Consider the following 19,348-nt stretch of genomic DNA (forward strand, 5'->3'; position numbering starts at 1 on the left):
CCCTTTTTTCTAAGTGTTGTGAAAGCTCCTGGAAATTCAATTTCCTTGCAGGAGTCATCCTAAAGAGATCTATAAATAGAAGTCTAAGTCTCTATTTAAAACATATAAAAGATTTAAAACACATTCATTAAAAGCATATAATAGATGGTTACGGTTACAGAAGGGTCAGTGCAGGTTACTGAAAGCAGCGGAAAATAGAAAAGTCTTCAGGCTTAATTTAAAGGAACTGAGAGTTGCAGCAGACCTGCAGTTTTCTGGAAGTTTGTTCCTGATATGTGGTGCATACAAACTGGGGACAAAGAGCAGACCTGTCCCACACAATCTAAGACGTCTGGATGGTTAGAAGCTGAGCAGAAAATCTGAAATGTATTTTGGTCCTAAAGCATTCAGTGCTTTGTAAATTAAACCAGGCCTCCATTTTTTCTGAGCACTTAAAGATTTGTCCATAATAGCTTTAAAATTAAGTTTTAGTCAAATTCAATGACAACTCCATTTGGTGAGGAAGATCATGTATTACGGTCGAAAACTCAGGACACTTACCACATGTAGGTCTGCAGCTTCTTTAGATGACACAGAGGGTACGTCCTCTGTGTTTTGGGAGACCTAATTTCCATTATATCATTTCAGGTTATACATAAATGGTTTTAGAAAGACAGATGCAATTATTTTCTAGCATCAGTGTCCTTAAATTTGACACTGTTATACCACGAAAAAATGAGGAATAGACAACATACCTAAGTGTTTAAATGTGTATAATTTGTATAAGAAACATCTGAATGTATCAAACATAGACCTCAACATTTCTACAATCCTGGGTGCAGCCCTGGCTGAGTGAACCCTGTCAGACTGTGTTGTCAACTGCAGGTCATATGTTAATGTTCAACTTCAAATATAACAGGCCCATTAAACATGTCATCATGCTTAAACAGATAATGCAGGCTATGTACAAAACTCCAATTTGTGCTAAAGAATTAATCTTATCACACAGTTAAACTTCAGCTCTCAAAATAGACTCAATGCTCTTCCTTTCTTCCGTCCCTTTCTATTTCTTTCCCCCTTTACTTCAGGGTTTCTCCAGCTGAATCTGCTCCTCTTCTTCTTTAATGTTGCCCACATCCTGGTACGGACCATGTGCTTGGGAGCGTTGGATCTGATCATATGTGGACCAACAATCGTCCAGATTTAGCCCCTGGTATGAGATAAATATACTCATGTTATATTGAATAGCACAGGATAACATGTTCAATCATATCTTTGTTCCTGTTTTCAGCAACGCGACTTGCACAAGTATTTCTCGCTGACTCAGAGAGCATGTGACTCAGTTACCTGATATATGTTTTCTTCTTCCTTCTTGGCTTTCTTCTTCTCCAGTGTGTTTAGTCTCTTTGACTGGAAGGGGAAAACAGACGTTGGTAAAGCTGTAACATGATTGAGACATTTTGGAATTAAACCACTGCTGTAATATCAATGCTACGAGTCATGGGTTGACAGATCAGTGTATGGTAATGTACAGTCAGTACAGCGACCTTCTGACCTTGAAGAGAAGGGTGGCAGATGGCACAATCACACACAGTAGCAGAAGGACTCCCTCGGCTGTCAGGATCTGGTTTTTGGTGCTTTCGCTGAGGTTAATTGTCTTCTCCATAAACTCTAGGCGTACAGACAGGGTTCAGAGGGGTTTTTGTAAGTGAGAGTGCACAATTGAAAGGAAGCTGTAATAATTCAAATAAAAAAAATCAGGCCAACTAAATACTTACTCAACGTACTTACTTAAAGACTTATATCCAGCTTGATTCTTTTGTTATACAACTGTACTCTTTAAATAAAAACAGTCTAATGTATCGGCCTATAAAATAAATGAGTAAACAACTGATGGTTGTGTTAATGGTTCTTGTTAACTAATGTGCATAATCCCCAGAGGAGTTTAGTGGTTGTTTTACATTTCCACATCTGTGCTTAATGAGATTATGACGCAAAATGGCATTTCAGTGTGACCAATTCCATTAGCCTGACTGAAACTTGATCTAATCTTGGTGCTATTTAAAGTAAATAACTGGCCAGCAGACTGTTATGAGACCATCCTGATGATGTAAAGATTAACCCGGCTGCGATACGCAAATGCTGCCACTCACACAGCTCTTGGCTGGACTAACGTTAACAGGATTTATGGCTTATGGGGAGTTAGCAGTGCTTGACTCCATCTCGATGAACACTCACTGTAGACGTGCAGGTAGGTGCCGTGTGATGAGAAGTTACTCAGCACGCACCGGTAGAGCCCAGAGTCACTCAGATGGACTGGCTCTAATTTTAGTTTGCCACACGATATGCCAGAGACCTTCTTGTTCCCCCTAGTCACACGGCCTGAAAACTCCACAGGATGTGGAATCTGGGTTTTGTTGGGAGCTTGTTTGGTCCAGATTAATTTCACTTCACTGGACTTCACATTGGTTTTGTAGCAGCACTTCAGGTCAGCTGTGTGAAAGACATGCACCTTCAGAAAGGGCCTGTCCGCCTCAAAATCCACTTTCTCAGTCACAGCAATACCCACTATGGAGGAAGCAGCAATTATATTATGTTAATGTACATTTGTTGTACATGTGATCATTTGTTTTTTACTCAATGTTTGTCAAATTATTCAAGTATGATAGCAAATAGCATAACCTATGATATAAACGAGCAAAAAATGTTCAACATAAATAGCCAAAACTAACAGAAGAAGAAAGAACATGATAGCACAGCCATCTGCTTTCACAGGAGATGTGGTTCACTGAAGCAGAACTCAAAAGCTAAGTGCGAGAAAGTTACATAGAGAACATACTTATACAAGCTTGATGTACACACGACTATTTCCCACATAAGATCATTGAATCTAAACACATAAAAAATGCAGTTTACACAACTCATAAAGAGTATTTAAATTAACATCGTATCTTAAAAAAAATTGATGTGACTTACCAATAAAGCTGCAGAGGAGCAAGTTTGTAACGGCCCTCATTGTGTTAACAAATATAATATATATATATATAATATAATCTAAAAACCTTACTGAAATAATGCAGATACAATTCTTTACACTTAACACTGATCCCAGTCTTCACTGCTACTGTGCTAACGCACTGATGTCTTGTTTTTCTTGCCGTTAGGATTTACGCTTCAATGAATTTGGGCTGTCTCATATTTGCATACAAGTTATATGTGCATGCATTTAAATAAATAAAAAGAGAAGTTAATTTCTTCATGAAGAAGATTATGATTATGCCATGAGTACAATGCCCTCATTTCCTTTGTCTACTGTATATTTACAAAAACTAACAAGATATGGTTTAAGAAATCAGCATGATCCCGGCACAATCATCTCTAAACCCGGTGCTTAAAGTCAACCAAAATTAACAAAATAGCTCAGAAATTATTCTAACATGCCGCATAACTATATAAAAGGACAAACAGCAATTAATTTCCCCAATTTATTAAAAAAAAATTAAAAAACATAGCGTACCACAATTTTCCTTAAGTATACATCATTAAAGAGCCTCTTACATGATAAAAAAAAAAAAAATCAAAACCCAAATACACAGTATAGTTCTTGCGTATTCATTATAGATAGACATGATGGTAGACGCCTGTATGACAAGGAGCAGTGTCTTTTCTATACGTGGCACTGGCTGGCTGAGTTGGTAGAAGGCTCAAAAACTATTGCTGTAATGGAGTCAGACACAAAAACAGAATCCTGGGATGATCTCTCAACTGTTATTATTCATTTTGTCATCGTGTCTCACTCTCAAAGGTCAATTTCACGGACAAACAAAACAACAGTGATTGTGTTTGTAGACTAGAGAGCCCTTTACGAAGAAAACAACATGATCGTCAGAACAAGGCACCACTCTATAAATACATTTTCTATACATCTAAGCATTTGTATATAGAATGCATGAGGAAAAGCATCCGGAGGAGGGAGAGCGGGCAGTGCCTGTGGCAGTCGTCCAGCCAGTGAATGAAGCTGTAAGCTGGGTTTCATCTGCTGACCACTGCAGGTTTGACAGTTAAAAATCCCCGGTGGAGGCGATCTGTTAAACCGTATCCCATCTGTTATCTGGGTAACAGTGCATAGCGAGTTTGCGCTTTAACGTGCACGCCTAAAACAAATATGTTGTGGTTACAATATTTGAATAATTGTTCAATCAATTCATGCATAGACAAGTTATAGACAAGTCATGTCTCTCTCACCATTATGGCCAAATGCATAGTACATAATTACAAAAGCTTGTTTGAAAAACAACAAAAAAACAGTAACAAAACCTCCCCAACCCGTTTTAAGTAAATCAAATGAAATACACAACAACATATGGTAAAACTGTGCGGTATGAAAAGGGGATCGTGCTATGACAAGTGAGGGTGTTATCACGAGGTGTATGTAGCTAATAAGCTTAATAAACACGAAGAGGGTGCTAATTTATGCTTTCTCTACAATTTTTTCCTTCAAGCATCTATGTACACTTTACAAGAGGAAAACAACGGGGGAGACATGGCAGCAGAGTTCAAAACAAAAACATTTATAATTTAGCATCTTGTGACTAATTTGCATAAGTTCCCACTGAGGTTCAGTAGGGTCAAACAGGGCGGTTGTTGTTGTGGCAACAACAGTGAGGACATGATCACAGTACTGGAGAGACCAACGTTAGACTGAGACTGTGGTTTTCCTTCCTCCGAACCTTTAACGTTTCCTGTGTATCCTTGTGTGGCCTCACTGTCCTGTTGTCCTTTTTTCTCTGCTGCTGGCGCAGGTCCCATATGTTCAATAACAGTCCTCTATATCCAGCTGAGAACAGTAAAGCTTGTGGAAGTCACACCAGCTTTTACTCACACTTACAGACCCAAACAGACAACTTTTTCATTAATATTTTTCTGATAAAGTCCCTGAAGCGTATGGAAGAAATCACATCTACAGATTCTGTTTGGGCATGGACATAAGGCTAGTAGGGTGTAATATTATTCATCTTGGTATCCACTTATTGCAGTTATTTTTTATTGACAACCACTGTTTCATTCTTCTTTGTGCATTTGAAATCCCTTCACTTAAAGTTGCCACATGTTGGAGTTTGGGGAGAGGAAAATTAGCTGCAGGCTGCACTACTGAGCGAACACTCCTGCATCAGCATTAAGTAACATGCCACTACACAGATGAAGCACGTCGTTAAGAGAATTACAGCTCGTGTGAGGATCTTACAGTGCTTTGTTACGTCTTTGGTCCTGTGTCCACGGCCACAGTTATGCCACTACTCAAGAATTCAATCATTATAATTATAATTACAATCATCTGTTGAATAAAATACAAAGACAGAGCTCAGTTTTGGTACAAATATTGCTACCAGAGAAGAATATAATCTTTTGCTAATACCTTTTGTGAATCTAACGTCATTTGTACAGTTTATAAGCCCATTTTAAGTCTTTTATTTGGATCAGGAGCTGTGAATCTGGGGGGGAAGTGACACTGCCGAAATGATGCTGGCACAGAATGACCTTTGGGAACACTTGTGTAGCACCGGGAGCTCAGTGTTTGTGAGTGTTGCGTGTGTGTGTGTACATTTTCTTCAGTACAGTGAGCGTAAATCCTCAAGGTTTCTATACATCTTATCACCAACTGGCTCAAGCTGGCTTTCAATAAACCAAAACAACCTCTAAACGCACTCGCCACCCAAACATCTTTCTTCTTAACTTACTTCTTACACATTCTAGGTTGGCCTTCTTCTCTTTTGTCTTTTCGCTAACACAATGCTCCATTTTTTAATGTTTTTTTTTTTTTTGGGGTATTGGGCTGTAACAGTTTCACTCACTTGAGACAACTCACTGAACTAACAGAACTCAGAGGAATAAATTAAAGCGGTAAATACAAACAAGTCTCCATTATTAACAGCATGATTACCTATAGTGCCACTATTTATACATGTTTCTATGTGACCTAATAACAATAAGAACCCTCCAAACAAGCACATCCATAATTAATAAAAAACTTTGTAACACACATACACACACACTTTCCTGCATGCAAACTTTTCAATAATAAAGGCAGCCAACATGAAGCCTGACTATACTTAATAGAGAGTTATAAAATTTCACAAAAACAGTGTGGGTTAAACTTGGTTTGATCAGGAAAAAAAGTGCATCTCTGTGGTACTTTGGCAAAGACTAGAAATAACACTATATATCAGCAGTAGTATTTCAATACATCTTCATTGGCCCCTTAAGGCTTCCACCTGGTTATAGCTAACCTGGTGGGCAAACATAGGATTTCTCCTTTACTGCACATCTGCTATTGGCAATAATGTAAATTATTTTATAGTGTGCATGTCTCTGGTGTGCGTATGTGTGTTACAGCAGATCGCAATCACTACATTTTGTTAGGCAGCATCTCTCTCACAGCAAAATATTGCTTCATTTTTTGGCACCTCTCTGCAAAAACAACGTCCCACTCAAAAGTAGGATGTCCTGTGTTTTTTTTTCTTTGTATATCTCTCTACCAAGCATGCACGCAAACAGACACACATACACATGCACACACCCTCCCATGCTCCGGCACTGTACCACTGCACTGTGCATAAAACCCCTCAAATGCAGCGAAGGGTCCAGGCGTGACTTATGAGGGTTTAGGAATTTTCAGGGAAGCCTCTGAAAGTCACTCTTGCACTCCAGACCAGCACCAGTAAAAATCTAAGCAGAAGAAAAGAAGAGGAAAAGCTTGAGTGTGGGATAACAACATGTAAAGCTAATGAGTTTGGTGATTCAATTCAATTCAATTTTATTTATAGTGCCAAATCATAACAAAAGTTATCTAAGGACACTTTACAGAGTAGGTATAGACCACACCCTATGACTTATTTATGATTTACATGGACCCAACAATTCCCCGTAGAGTGATGAACGAGGGCATAATTTCCACTGTAGATGGGACAAGCACAAAATCCTATTCTTGTCTGTTTCATGGATTTTGTCAATAAAATAGTTCTAAACCGTGTCCTCTGACTTTACGGCTGAAAATACGCAGAGGAGACAAGAGAAGAGCTTATAAAATATAAATTCACTCCTCAGAATCACCTTCTGTTGTGACAGCTGCAGCAAGTGACTTTTTAGACCTTTATGCCCTGAGCTTTGTCTCTCAGGCTGCACACAAGCTGCCCTACAGAATCTTCTTGTAGGTTGTTTGGTTCTTATGCAGCATATTTTTATTTACAGATAACATTTTACTAAAAGAGACAAAAGGAGACTATCAAATCCCATCTCAATCTCTTATCTTAACACATTTATCTTGTGCAGTTTGTTTTTTTCCCGCACTTTTTTATCTTACTTTATTGTTGGGTATTTTATTTCATTCTCTGACATTTTAGTGGTCTGATTTTATCCAGTTTATAGTGCTGAATTGTTTTGACTTGATTTTCCCCATGTAACGCACGTTTGAAAAGTGCTTCAAAAATAAAGCTGATTATTATAATAGCATTAATATTATTATGATAACCAATTACATTTTTTTTTTTTGCTGGATTGAGGCAGGAAATGGCACACAATCACATTTTGTTGTTGAGAAACATCTGGTGTCTTTCCACTTCTGAAACTAAACCTATGGCCCTTGATGATTAATGATGATATCAAACACTTAACTGCTTAAATTATACTTGAGCATCACTTTAAATATTATAATAATACATTAAATATATATAATAAATAGTTCAGAGTTCTCACCTAGTGGCCAGCAGGTGGCATGATGGTGTCTCACTGGAAGTTACCCCCCTCCAGTGAGAACTTGGAAAGGGCCTCCTGCAGCCTGTGGTGCTCCTCTTCTACAATCTGCAACACACAAAATCAATATCACCTTAGGAACTAAGGACAGACACTTGCATCCACATCCATCCATCCACCCCACCACCCCCACCCCCAAAACCCCCCTACACACACTCCAACCACCTCCTCCTCCTCTTAACATCCTCTCTTCGTCTCCCTCACTGCTTCTCTGACACATCCCATTGCAAGCGCTGGACATAATAGCCATTTTCAGAGAAGTCCAATTTCAAAAGGCAATTTTCAGCCAAGCAATAACAGCAGTGGTTAAATGGTTTTCTATTCTCTAGTTTCTCCTTTGTGCCATTTTGGCCCCATTTGTCCAAAGTATACCACAGCTCGCTCCTTACTTAAGTTATCCTCAGTAAAATCCTTGATGCCCAACTGTGTGTCTCTTTCCAGCCGGCTCCCATCTTTTGTTATGTCTCTCATCTTTATCTGCCCCTGTCATACGACCAGCTCCCTGCTTTTCTCTCTATTATCACCCCCCTCACCTGTAGTCTCTTTAGTTGCTCCTCCAGACTCTGGAGCCTCCTGCACACTTTCTCCATCCTCTCCTGGGACAACACCAGGGGTGCACTGATGCTCCTCTCCTCCTCTCCCTTCATCCATGCACCTTCTTTTTCGCAGGAGTTGTTATCGTTCTCCTCCTCCGCTCCCCTGTCTGTGCTCTGGCTTTCTTCTGTGGACAGGACGGCTCAATTTAGACGTGTCATGACAATCATTTTGGTGTTGAGTTACAGTAAATGCTGACCAATAAAAGTAATTTTTACACCCACGATTGTAATACTATTTTCATACTGAATTTTGTTTGTTTACCGTTTGTAATGGAGAATTAGAAAGACAAACAATATATGGAAAATAGCAAAGGCTATACAAAAAGAAGCTATACAACCAAAATGGAACATTATGTTTAAGGGAATAATTTGGCATTTTTTGAAATACATTTGCTTATTTGAAGAGGTTGGATAAGAAGATTGATACCATTCTCATATATATAAGCAGGACATGAATCGAGCAAGCAGGTTATAGCTTAGCTTAGCATCAAAACTGGAAACAGGAGGAAACAGCCAGCCTGGCTCTGTCCAAACAGCCTATGAGCACTTCTGAAGATCGCTAAGACAACACATTATATCTTGTTTTATCCGTCCAAAAACAGAGGCAAAACGATACTTCTTGGTTGTGAGCAGTGCCTGGTAACTGTAACTTCACAGCGAGGATTTCAGGAAGTTGCTGCTCATGGCCAACAAAAAGTCTAGCCCCGCTATATTATATATTTTTTAGATTGAGTAAGGGTCAGAATACAATACATTAAATATTTAACATAATCTATATACTATGTTACACAATCACAGCCTGGAAACCACACGAATCTGCCAAACTCATGTTGTATTTGTTGTCAGATAGGTCTGGCCCCTCTCCCACACAGTCAGATTTCCATTCGACCTGACTACGGAAGGACCAATCACAACCGTGTATCGCATGTGGGGCGGGTTTAAGACGATGACTTACAGCGTCACAGTCCAGGCTGCAGGCCCATTCAGCACAGTTTTTCAGACTCATGAAACTCAGGTCAAACTGTCAAATTAGGCAGCGCAGATCAAATATGTATTATGTATATAATATATAAAAAGTTTTCAGAAATGCATTTGAGTGTACTGTTTGGCTATAATTTGACAAAGTTTGTGACGTGGCTGCCATTGTTTTTCCACTGTTTCGTTGCTGTGACTGGTTTTAGGTTATGTTTAATGGCTCTGACTGGTTGTAGATCTATCCGATTGCATCTAGAAGAATTTTTGTTCTGCACAAAAATGAACTAATATGCATAAATGCACACACACAAAAACACACATAACATACAGGACAACTTCCCATTTTGACTTACTCACTTCTACTTTCTGCAAGAAACTAAACAAGTTTAACTGACACGTGGCAAAACACAAACGCCTACCTGTCGACGGACAGCTATCCATTTCTTGACTGGGCCGCTCTGATTGCTCCTCTCCGTTTTCTTCATCAGGCTGCGAGTCTTCTGATAGACTGATGCTGCCGATTAACAGCCTTTTCAGCGACATGACTAACACAGGAGACACATTCAGTGGATTCATTAGAAGGTCTGGCAGGCTATTATGAAAGACAGGAAAAGATGGCTGTGTAAAAATCATCTATAGAAGCACCCTCATTCACCTTCATCCAAAGCACTATTGGCCACCTTGTCCTGATCGCTGTTAGAGTGGCCTATCAAGTCGAAGCCTTTATCTGACAGGAAATCAATCAGCCTGTGCCTGGGGTCTGAGGACTTGTCATCTGTCAAGCTGTCCTTATCTCGATCTACAGACACAGACTCAAGGCTTAACTCTGTCTTGTGCAACAATAACAAATTTGTACTATTTATTAAGTGTTCAGCTGATAAAAGTGCTGCGGTCTCACCACTGTTGCTTTTCAAACCCCCATTCTCAGTTGGGCTCAAAGGGGCAGTCAGCCTGATGGGGAGAAAATGACAAAAGAAATGAGATATTTTGAGATGGGTGAACTTTGGCAGGCAGTGAATATGTCTTGCTCTTTTTACACACACACACACACACACACACACACACACACACACACACACACACACACACACACACACACACACACACACACACACACACACACACACACACACACACACACACACACACACACACACACACACACACACACACACACACACACACACACACACACACACACACACACACACACACACACACACACACACACACACACACACACACACACACACACACACACACACACACACACACACACACACACACAGAGAGAGAGAGAGAGAGAGAGAGAGAGAGAGAGAGAGAGAAACACATACGTGGAGGGACTGAAGGGAGCTCCTCCACTTCCAGGAGGCAGCGTCAACCTCATGGGTGCCCCACTCTTCTTCAGATCATCCACTGCTGACTTTATCACATCGGTCCACCTGTAATCATGCATATATTTCAGATTACAATTCATCCTGTGATTTACCTTCTGAAACAAAACATGGTTAGTCTGTGTATTTCTCTCCGACACTTACATTTTCCTCTCTCCAAGAGACTGAGCCACCAGTTCATAGATCTGAGCACCGCTGTCCCAGGTAAATATCACATAGAAGGCCTTCCGATCTGAAAGAACAGGAGAAAAACATCAACTGGAAAGTTGAAAGATATTGATCTCACAATGGAAGTCCCAAGTTTGTCTGTGAAACTACTGTACTGTTGTGTGCGGCTAACCTGTGGCCACCTCACGTAGGAAGACTGAGTCCAGCTTGATGATGGGGCTCAGCATCTGCTTGCCCTCCTGCACAGCGATGTTACTCTTGCTCTGGCATTTCAGGACCATCTTGTCGTCCTGCCTCTGTAGGAGCACCAGCAAGTCCCCGAGCAACACACACTGCACCTCTGAGAAACAGGGAGGAGATGGAGTAGGACAGTGAAGTGGAAAAGATAGCAAAGGAGACAGAAGCTATACGTTCTCTCAATCCCTCACATCCCTGGGCTTCATTACTTTAGATCTTTTTAGATATTTATATATTTATTACTGTATTTATTACCTATTCCACATAAACTGTATCAAATGTATGGCCTTTTTGTTTTTCTTCCCATCCTTTATTTATCTATTCCAGGCTGCATTTAGGAAGAATAAAGTTTAATTATATGGAGGTTAGGTTATTGAATTTAAATAGATATAAAAAATGAATGATTAAAAAAAAAAAAAACCCTGCAGCTGGGTTTCCTTTTATAGCCAACTTGAATCAAAACCTTGAAAAAGGGAAATGAAAACATAAATATCTGAAAATAATCTTCACAATACTTCAAAATAAACCATTGTGGGTGTTTTTGCCTTTTGGAGATGAATAGCAATCTAAGTGAATTGTATTAATTAAACATAAAACATACTAATGTGAGCCTTATAAACTGTTTTAGCTATTTTTAAGGTTCTTGATTCTGCAGCAGAACACCGATAACCTCAGGCAGTTTGCATGGATTTAATACACACACAAGCATATTTACCAATTGCCTTCTCTTTTGTGACCCTCCAGGTCACAGGGCCTTCATAAAGCATCTTCTTCTGAGTCAGGTCGATGCTCTAAGAAAAGACAGTGGGAGAATAATGAGAATATTTCTTGCAACAAAAATGTTAAAGAAATAAAACGTGTGTTGTGTGTGTGTGTCCTTTTGTTGAAAGAACCGTACCTTATATTCAGTATAAAGCTCATTGCTGGGTTTGAGCCCTGATGTGTCTAGTCTTCGCTGGTAGTCCTTCAGAGTCTGGGAACAGAGAGAAAGGTCTTCAGGTCAGAGAGAGAGAGAGCGGACAGCACCGTACAGCAGTCTAACAAGCAGAGTCCTTCACAGGTCTCAGAATGAATTTACTAGACTCCGACTGGTGCTCACTCACTTCATAACAGCGTGTTGAGTGATGGATTGTGTGTTTCTCACCAATAGGTTCTCCATCTCTTTGACCTCCTCGTTGACATGGTTAAGGATCTTTCTGCAGCATTCTGCACTCTGCTGGATCCTCTCCTTCTCTGTCCGGTCCTCTATGGAGAGAAAGGAAACACAGATCTTAGGAAAATGCAGCATTCACAGCAGAGCCCCGAACAAAAGCCATAAATCATGAGAGTACATCAAAAAAAATCTGGGACAGATAGTAATCGATTGTTTAAATATTTAGCTGGTGTACTTAAATTTATCCTGTGATCTGATATAGAGTGGCACATGCGGTTTAAAACATTAAATGTAAATTATCTTCTGCATTCTGGCCAAAAATATATTATTGATTCAGAATGTCCACATTTACACAAACAGAGAAAAAATCCCATGGATCTGCCTGAAAGCCCTACATAAACAAAAGAAACTGTTATCCGTATTCATCAAGTATTTTATATGTTGAAATATTAACACATATATTTTCAGATATACATTTTAATAATAAGCAAAATTAGTAAAAACATAGAGGGTCATAAATATGTTTACAAGTATGTCTGGAGCAAACCCACCCACACATCCACACTGACACATACACACCCACCCATCCACACTGACACACCCACACACACACACACACCTGTGTTCTTGGCAATATTCTCCAGTAGCAGTGGGTATTTGGTCAGTCTCTGCATCTCTATAGGAATGATGTCCTTGAGCTGCAGCCTGCGGCACTGGGGTTTACTCTCTGCCTCCTGGGTTTTAAAAAACACAAACACACACAGAATGAGAACACATGTATGGTGAGAACTTATGTGACCTCTTGCGTTGCCATGCATCTGTGAGTGCACCCATGTGTGTCTTTCCATTAAACCTCAAAGAGCCAGTGTGTATGTGTGTATTTGGTTTGTGTGTATACCAGTATGAAGGAGTTGAAGCGTGGCTCTTTCTTCTGTCTGCTCTTGATCTGGTCCAAGGCCCACGACTGGTGACTGCAGAACCTGGCTGTTAATTTCTGGAACCACTCCCCCTCTGTACCTCCAAACTGGAGAGGAATAAAGAGAGGAGCAGATGGAGTAAAGGCTGGAAAAGGTACAGAGTAGAGACTGGACACTAATAGAACTGTGTAGCAGTTATAGTCAGTATTTATACTTTCATGGGGAAATAGCTTTTCAGCATCAAAAGCAACATAGATACTAACAAAAAGGGATAGGATAATAGAAGAGAGAGAGAGATTATGATGACTCACTCTGTTGAGCACTGTGGTGCTGATAGATTTGACTATGTAGTTGTCATCCAAACGCAGTTTCTTCAGGTTCTCGTAGAAGTTATCTGGATTCACAGCCAGAGGCAAACAAATACATCATTTACAGAAACAATAATTTAGATTTCTCAATTATCCTTGACTGTGCACCCAGTTCTATCGTGTTCAAGTAAACAGGTTGTATTCACAGTTACCTTCCTCACTGGCAACTTATGCAAACAAACAGCTTCACACATACAACTTTAAATTCACTGCATAATGGTTTGCTTTTTGTGTAGAAGGAGAACAATAATCCCCCCCCTCCCAGCAGCACTCACAGTGCATTTCAATGATCTCATCCAGGTTGGGGAAGATGGCGGCCAGCTCAGTGGCTGTCAGAAGCTCCTCTCTCTCCAGAGGCTTGGAGAATATCATCTGAAGGACACTTAGCATCCTCACATGGGCGTGCTCAGTTGCAAACAGCTCTGGGAGGGGAGAGGGAGTAGACACATAATAAGAGACACTAAAAACATCTTCAAAAAGGGATTTCCTATATTGCACCTGTTTATCAGTTTCTTCTCATCATCATCTGCTGCTTCATCTCTCTTCTCCTCACCATTGATGACCTCCTGCCTCTTGGTCCCCTTCTTGCTGAGACTGGACAGGGCTTCAGGGGGAGCCAGCTCCCTCCAGTTGGGTGGGTCCTGCTCAAACTCCAGGAGGCGTGGCTCCATCTCCTCCAGCTGTGGGGAGGGGCTGGTGGGGGAGTGGCCGGGCCCTTCAGGAAATAAAACTGGTCCCTCAAAACTGAGAAAGGGATGAAGGTGGAAGTGGGAGAATGATTAATTTAGACTGGTTACTACTGTACAAAGTAATTCAAGTATGACCCAGGTGGCTATCAATTGATGTGATTGTTGGCTAAGGAACAACTGTAAGTGTTAACAACTGGTTGCATTTCTAAATGCAACCAAGGGATTTCTTGATATTAGCTAATGTAAGGAAATTAAATCTCACTGATAAACTATTTATCAATGTCCTGATTTTACTCCTGTAGCTTTACTACATTATCAAGATAAGTCATTAATCGATAGTGGCTAGTAGTTGCATATTAAGAATCCCGGCCATGATCACAAACCACTGTGTGTCAGTGTGTCATTGTTTGAGATGAATGTATTGTTTTTAATCATTTCTATCCTTGTTCTGTCCCTGTTACAATTGTTTAACTGATTTGTTAGTTATTGATATGACAAATGATAGGTAATTGATTTAGGTTAAATCAAACCGAAGCTTTTGAACTACAGAAGAGATTCAGGGTAAAAACTGAGTTTCAAATCCCATACCTTTACTGCAGCTTCCCTCACAAAGTACATACTGTTGTACGCAGTATATATACAACTGGGACATACTACTTCTTCATATCACTACGCCTTGAACTTTGACCCTATGGCTCATATATGCTGTGGGGTTGTGCTTGCACACTGTAAAACCCAACTGGACGATGTAGGACATCCTGGTATTTTTGGCATACTGCATTTGACATACTATGTAATGGGAATTACTAAATATTTTTCTGGCATAGTGAATAGTACAGGTATTAGGATGCAGGGTTTGATTAAAATGGGAAACTACAATTTTAAGTGTTTATTTTTTTCCTCTTCTTCTGGTTTTGTTATGCTTTATTTGCACAACGCCGCTCTCCACTTGACCTCCATGATGACAGCAGCTGTCATTGTGAGGACTGCTCAAGAAAAATACAAACAGAGTATATACATGTGTCTTTGACTGAACTGGACCTCTGTTGGCTTACTCAGGATGTTTAACTGTTTCAAGACGCTCCGCTCTGAGTCCTGACAACTGAGCGTGTGGTTACAGTCAATTAATGGCAAGTAAACTAACCCTTAATAAAAGGCTGGCAGCTGATGCTTACTCAATGATCAACATTGACCAAACTCAATCATTCCCCTTGAGAGCTACACGTGTGATCTTTCCCTGAGAATAAGCCAGACCACGGATAGTGAGTCAGTAAACCCGTCAGTCAGATTGATTCATTTAGTTGTTCATTACAGCAGGCAGTGGACGTTTACCCTTTAAAAATAATTTAATTTAAATATCATTTCAAATTGATCACCCTAACAGTTCAGGTGGGTTTGATCCGTCAATATTCTCATTATGACCAATTATTTAATTTAAGTGCTTTCTGATTTCTTCAGGACTGCTGCACTCATCCCGTTTTATCTGTCAGTGTTTGACAGCCTGCCTGTCCCCATCAGAGAGGCATTAAGAGGGGGTTTGTCCATCTTACGGATGGAGGTGCTGGGGGGTGAGCGGGGGTGTTGTTGTCAGGGTAGAAGGTGGCTGGAGGTCCACATCACTACGGGAGCGAGACTGTTTGGCCCGGGAAGAGCCACGGCGCCGAGAGGAGTGCCGGTCCACGCGGGCACTCTCGCTGCGCCCCACTTTCCTACTGTGAGGGAGGGTGGGAGAGGAGGAGGGAGGGGGGGACGAATTGAGGTGGAAAAAGAAGGTGGGAAGAAAGGCAAAAAAGGAACAGATAGATGAAAAGGAAAAGAGGCCGCAGGGAGGACGAGGAGGAAACAAGAACAAAAGTATGGAGAAAGTGAACAAAGAATTGCCACAGAATGGAAAGAGGTGAGGTGAACATAACAAAAAAACATTTTTGGAAGGGAGGACAGTAGAAAAGAAAGTATCAAATGCATATGCAGTCAATGTGCACAGACATTTGTGTTAATTATGAGGGTAAAGAGGAGAATAAAAATACAAAAAAAAGAGTTGTTCAAGAAGGAAAAGGAAAAAAACACATTAACAAAAGACAGATAAAGAGAGAAAATGAGTGACAAGTGAATATGCATGACATATTACATGCATATACTGGTTAGACTATAAAACACAGAGTATGCTTCATATGTTGTAGACATAGTAGGACATAAATACCAACACTTTCTACAGCCAATATTCTACAGGAGGTTAAGAAGTAGTAACCATGCACTGCTTCGACACAATGTCTGTACCAGGACTTTTTAGTTAGCCAACTTTACTGGAAATTTATCTCAACACAACGTGCATTCACACATCCACCAAAAAGAATCCAAATGATCTCAACAATCAAGGTTATTCTATTTCCTTCACACGCAGGAAAATGATACTTAGCCGTGTAGTGTGTTTGTGTTGTGTACCAGGAGTGCAGGGCATGCAAGTGTTTGTTTGTTCGTTTGTATATGTGTGTTGCATGATCAGTATAAGGCCTGAAGCATGTCCATGACTCTGTCAAGGCGCTGACACCCACCTTGTCTTCCGTCTGTGGAAACACGGGACACCACATCGTTACACACCGGCCAACCGTTAGCCAAAGTAGCAACCATCACATAAAGATGCACACCCCCAACATGATATACTAAACTAGTTTTAACCGCTGTCAGAGTAACATGCTAAACAAGACGCCAAAGCCCCTGGAACAACATGTAACCGCTCACACTGTGGAGACAAGCAGGACAAAGGACGAGCCCTGGCCACAATAGACGCAGACACCTTGAAAAGCACATGGGCGGAGCAACAAAAACTAAAACACAAAATGGAACTTATTGGCCTTTTTTGACTAAGTAGTAGCAGAGCGAGAAGACTAGCTACTTTTTCTACAACCTTGCTGTCACTTAAGTAGCCAATCTTCAGGAGTTTTTTAAGGGTCCAATTATGCCTATTTTCAGGTTCATACTTGTATTTTGGGTTTCTACTAAAACTGGGGCGGGATTCATATATATACAGTATAACTTTATATTAAAGTTGTGGCATCACAACTGCACGGAGAATATAAGCTGTGCTTTTCTCAGCTGTGCATTTTAATAGTTTCAGAGGATTAATATAGCACCTTGGCCTGCTTAATAATAAAAAAAGACATGAAAATCTCACTTTTTACAATATGAGATCTTTAAAGCTGTAGACAAACTTCTGACAAAATATCACAATTTCTATAATTTAGCTGTGTCTGACTTAAATGACAAGCCGGCCTACTGGGTAAAAGGTTGCAGCATAGAAAGCCTCATCTATAACAAGTGCCATAAAACAGGAACAATTACAGTTATCTCAGTCAAGGAAATATCACCAGTGTATAGACCAACAAGTACCTGGCTGAATCCAATAAAAAAAAACAAGAGATTCAGAACTGCACAGACGATGCCTATATGCAACAAAAACTACAATGAAGCTCTGTTGTAAACATTAAGAGATGCACAACAGGACCCACACAAAAGAACACAAATGGGACAGGATGATGTTAGGAAGAGAGCACATGTGCTGCTGTGAGAAGAAAAAGGAAAGAGGGCATGAGGGAGAGGGAAGGCAAAGGGCTGGAGGGGAAGACTGGGTCCGAGTTCACCTGGTGGGGATCCTCCTAAAATTTGCAGGCTCTGTTAGCTAGCGAGCAACAGGCAACATGACAAAAGCTTGCACACGGCAGGGACAGACTGCTGGGGGAGTTTTACCACGCTCCCTCAGACTGAGCACTTCAGACGTGTCACTTCCCCCTGGTCATTGGATCTATACAGTCTTTACACCTCCCATACAGTCTAATTAAAATCTGATCACAATCTCTAATCCTCTAATTTCCTATTATTCAGTCACTACACTTCAATTATAATCTCACTCCCTTGATGCTTCTGATTTCATTACCATCTCTGTAATCCTCACCTGTCTTTCTCCACATTTTCCTCTGTGGGAGTGTCCATGGGTGAGAGGGTCTCCCCGATGGTCAGCCCTCCTCCCAGCCCAACAGGGGACACATCACCCCCGTCTGACAGTGTCGGAGGCTCTAAGCGATTGCTTGAGAGGCCTGGAAGATAAGCAAAAGGGGGGAGAGAAAAAATAGGTTGTTGTTTGTTTGATCTTCTTTGTCAACACAGGGAGGATCTGACCATGCTGCAAAAGTATCGCAGTTTTTGTTTTTTGCAAGAAGCGGTTCCTAGGCCCACTAAAAATGGATGCACACGTCTTCGACATGCTTCTTGACGCCATGGTTTGTGATTTATGAAGTTACCAAAGTCTGCTATCTATCACTGTGATTGCAATACTCAGATATTATAGTAATAAGCAAAAGACTAATGCTAGCTTCGCAGAAGCGATAATACCTGAATCTTGCCATCATTATGTTAAAATAAGCCAGAAAAAATCAAACAAGTAAGGTTAACGAATAGCTGATTTTAATAAATTTGTAACAACACAAGTGGTGCATGGCCCAGCGCTGCGCATCCCTTTTAAGCGTCCCCTGGACACACTTCTGTATTTGCAGCACCTTTTCTAATTTCTGTGTCATCGAATTGATGTGTACGTGTGTTTATTGTTATATTTAAACATAGAAAAGAATATTTTTTACAACACAGTGTAGTTGAGGAGTATGCTTACCATCCATATGTGAAGACTCAGGGCTGTTGGCAGCACTGATGTTGTTTCCTGACCCATCACAAATCTCTAACCCAGGTAGAGAGGAGGGGCTTCCGGTGGAACAAGATTTCCTGCTGGGGAGGGAAGGGGCTGCAGGGTCGGTTAACGAGCCTCTGCCAGGAGCTGGACCCTTACGCTCTGGATTCACTTTCTCCTTTTCCGCTGAAGAGAGGGAGAAGGGCGACAGGTTTAACAGAGCTGAACAAAGCAGATGCAGAAAAAACATGACCCAAAAGCACTTCAGTCAGTTAAAAAGACACAATTCAGACAGAGAATTTGTCAGACAGACCGACAGACAGATAGACAGAAAGGATGAGTATGATGTAATCAGGACCTCTGTTGTCAATGAGAAGGTTAGTTC

At 40.7% G+C, this 19,348-nt stretch overlaps 2 protein-coding genes across 8 annotated transcripts in view; both read right to left on the bottom strand.

The window, feature by feature from the left end:
* Positions 1–758: 758 nt before the first annotated feature.
* On the bottom strand, positions 759–2,995 carry cd79a (CD79a molecule, immunoglobulin-associated alpha; the record flags this gene model as incomplete). Its single annotated transcript, XM_083917791.1, has 5 exons — positions 759–1,189; positions 1,327–1,389; positions 1,535–1,650; positions 2,218–2,547; positions 2,956–2,995. The coding sequence occupies 5 exons, from the start codon at positions 2,993–2,995 to the stop codon at positions 1,064–1,066; spliced, it is 675 nt and encodes a 224-aa protein (XP_083773917.1). The 3' UTR covers positions 759–1,063.
* A 455-nt stretch (positions 2,996–3,450) lies between these two features.
* Positions 3,451–19,348, bottom strand: part of arhgef1 (Rho guanine nucleotide exchange factor (GEF) 1) — a 47,396-nt gene continuing 31,498 nt past the window's right edge. For 4 of the 7 annotated variants that reach the window (XM_083918154.1, XM_083918153.1, XM_083918150.1 and 1 more), the window contains 21 exons: positions 18,949–19,149; positions 18,238–18,379; positions 16,841–16,852; positions 15,839–16,000; positions 14,153–14,343; positions 13,875–14,021; positions 13,543–13,625; positions 13,213–13,338; positions 12,934–13,048; positions 12,306–12,406; positions 12,060–12,134; positions 11,877–11,952; positions 11,097–11,264; positions 10,901–10,988; positions 10,697–10,804; positions 10,258–10,310; positions 10,015–10,158; positions 9,779–9,904; positions 8,322–8,509; positions 7,732–7,836; positions 3,451–6,705 (listed from right to left, as the gene is read on the bottom strand). In XM_083918154.1, the coding sequence (XP_083774280.1) occupies positions 7,762–7,836; positions 8,322–8,509; positions 9,779–9,904; positions 10,015–10,158; positions 10,258–10,310; positions 10,697–10,804; positions 10,901–10,988; positions 11,097–11,264; positions 11,877–11,952; positions 12,060–12,134; positions 12,306–12,406; positions 12,934–13,048; positions 13,213–13,338; positions 13,543–13,625; positions 13,875–14,021; positions 14,153–14,343; positions 15,839–16,000; positions 16,841–16,852; positions 18,238–18,379; positions 18,949–19,149 (2,381 nt within the window). In that variant the 3' untranslated portion in view covers positions 3,451–6,705; positions 7,732–7,761. The remainder of the gene's footprint in view (positions 6,706–7,731; positions 7,837–8,321; positions 8,510–9,778; positions 9,905–10,014; positions 10,159–10,257; positions 10,311–10,696; positions 10,805–10,900; positions 10,989–11,096; positions 11,265–11,876; positions 11,953–12,059; positions 12,135–12,305; positions 12,407–12,933; positions 13,049–13,212; positions 13,339–13,542; positions 13,626–13,874; positions 14,022–14,152; positions 14,344–15,838; positions 16,001–16,840; positions 16,853–18,237; positions 18,380–18,948; positions 19,150–19,348) is intronic. The other 3 variants (XM_083918151.1, XM_083918152.1, XM_083918155.1) reach the window with 3 other exon arrangements.

Source organism: Echiichthys vipera (assembly GCF_963691815.1).
Source record: "Echiichthys vipera genome assembly, chromosome: 8".
NCBI lineage: Eukaryota > Metazoa > Chordata > Actinopteri > Perciformes > Trachinidae > Echiichthys > Echiichthys vipera.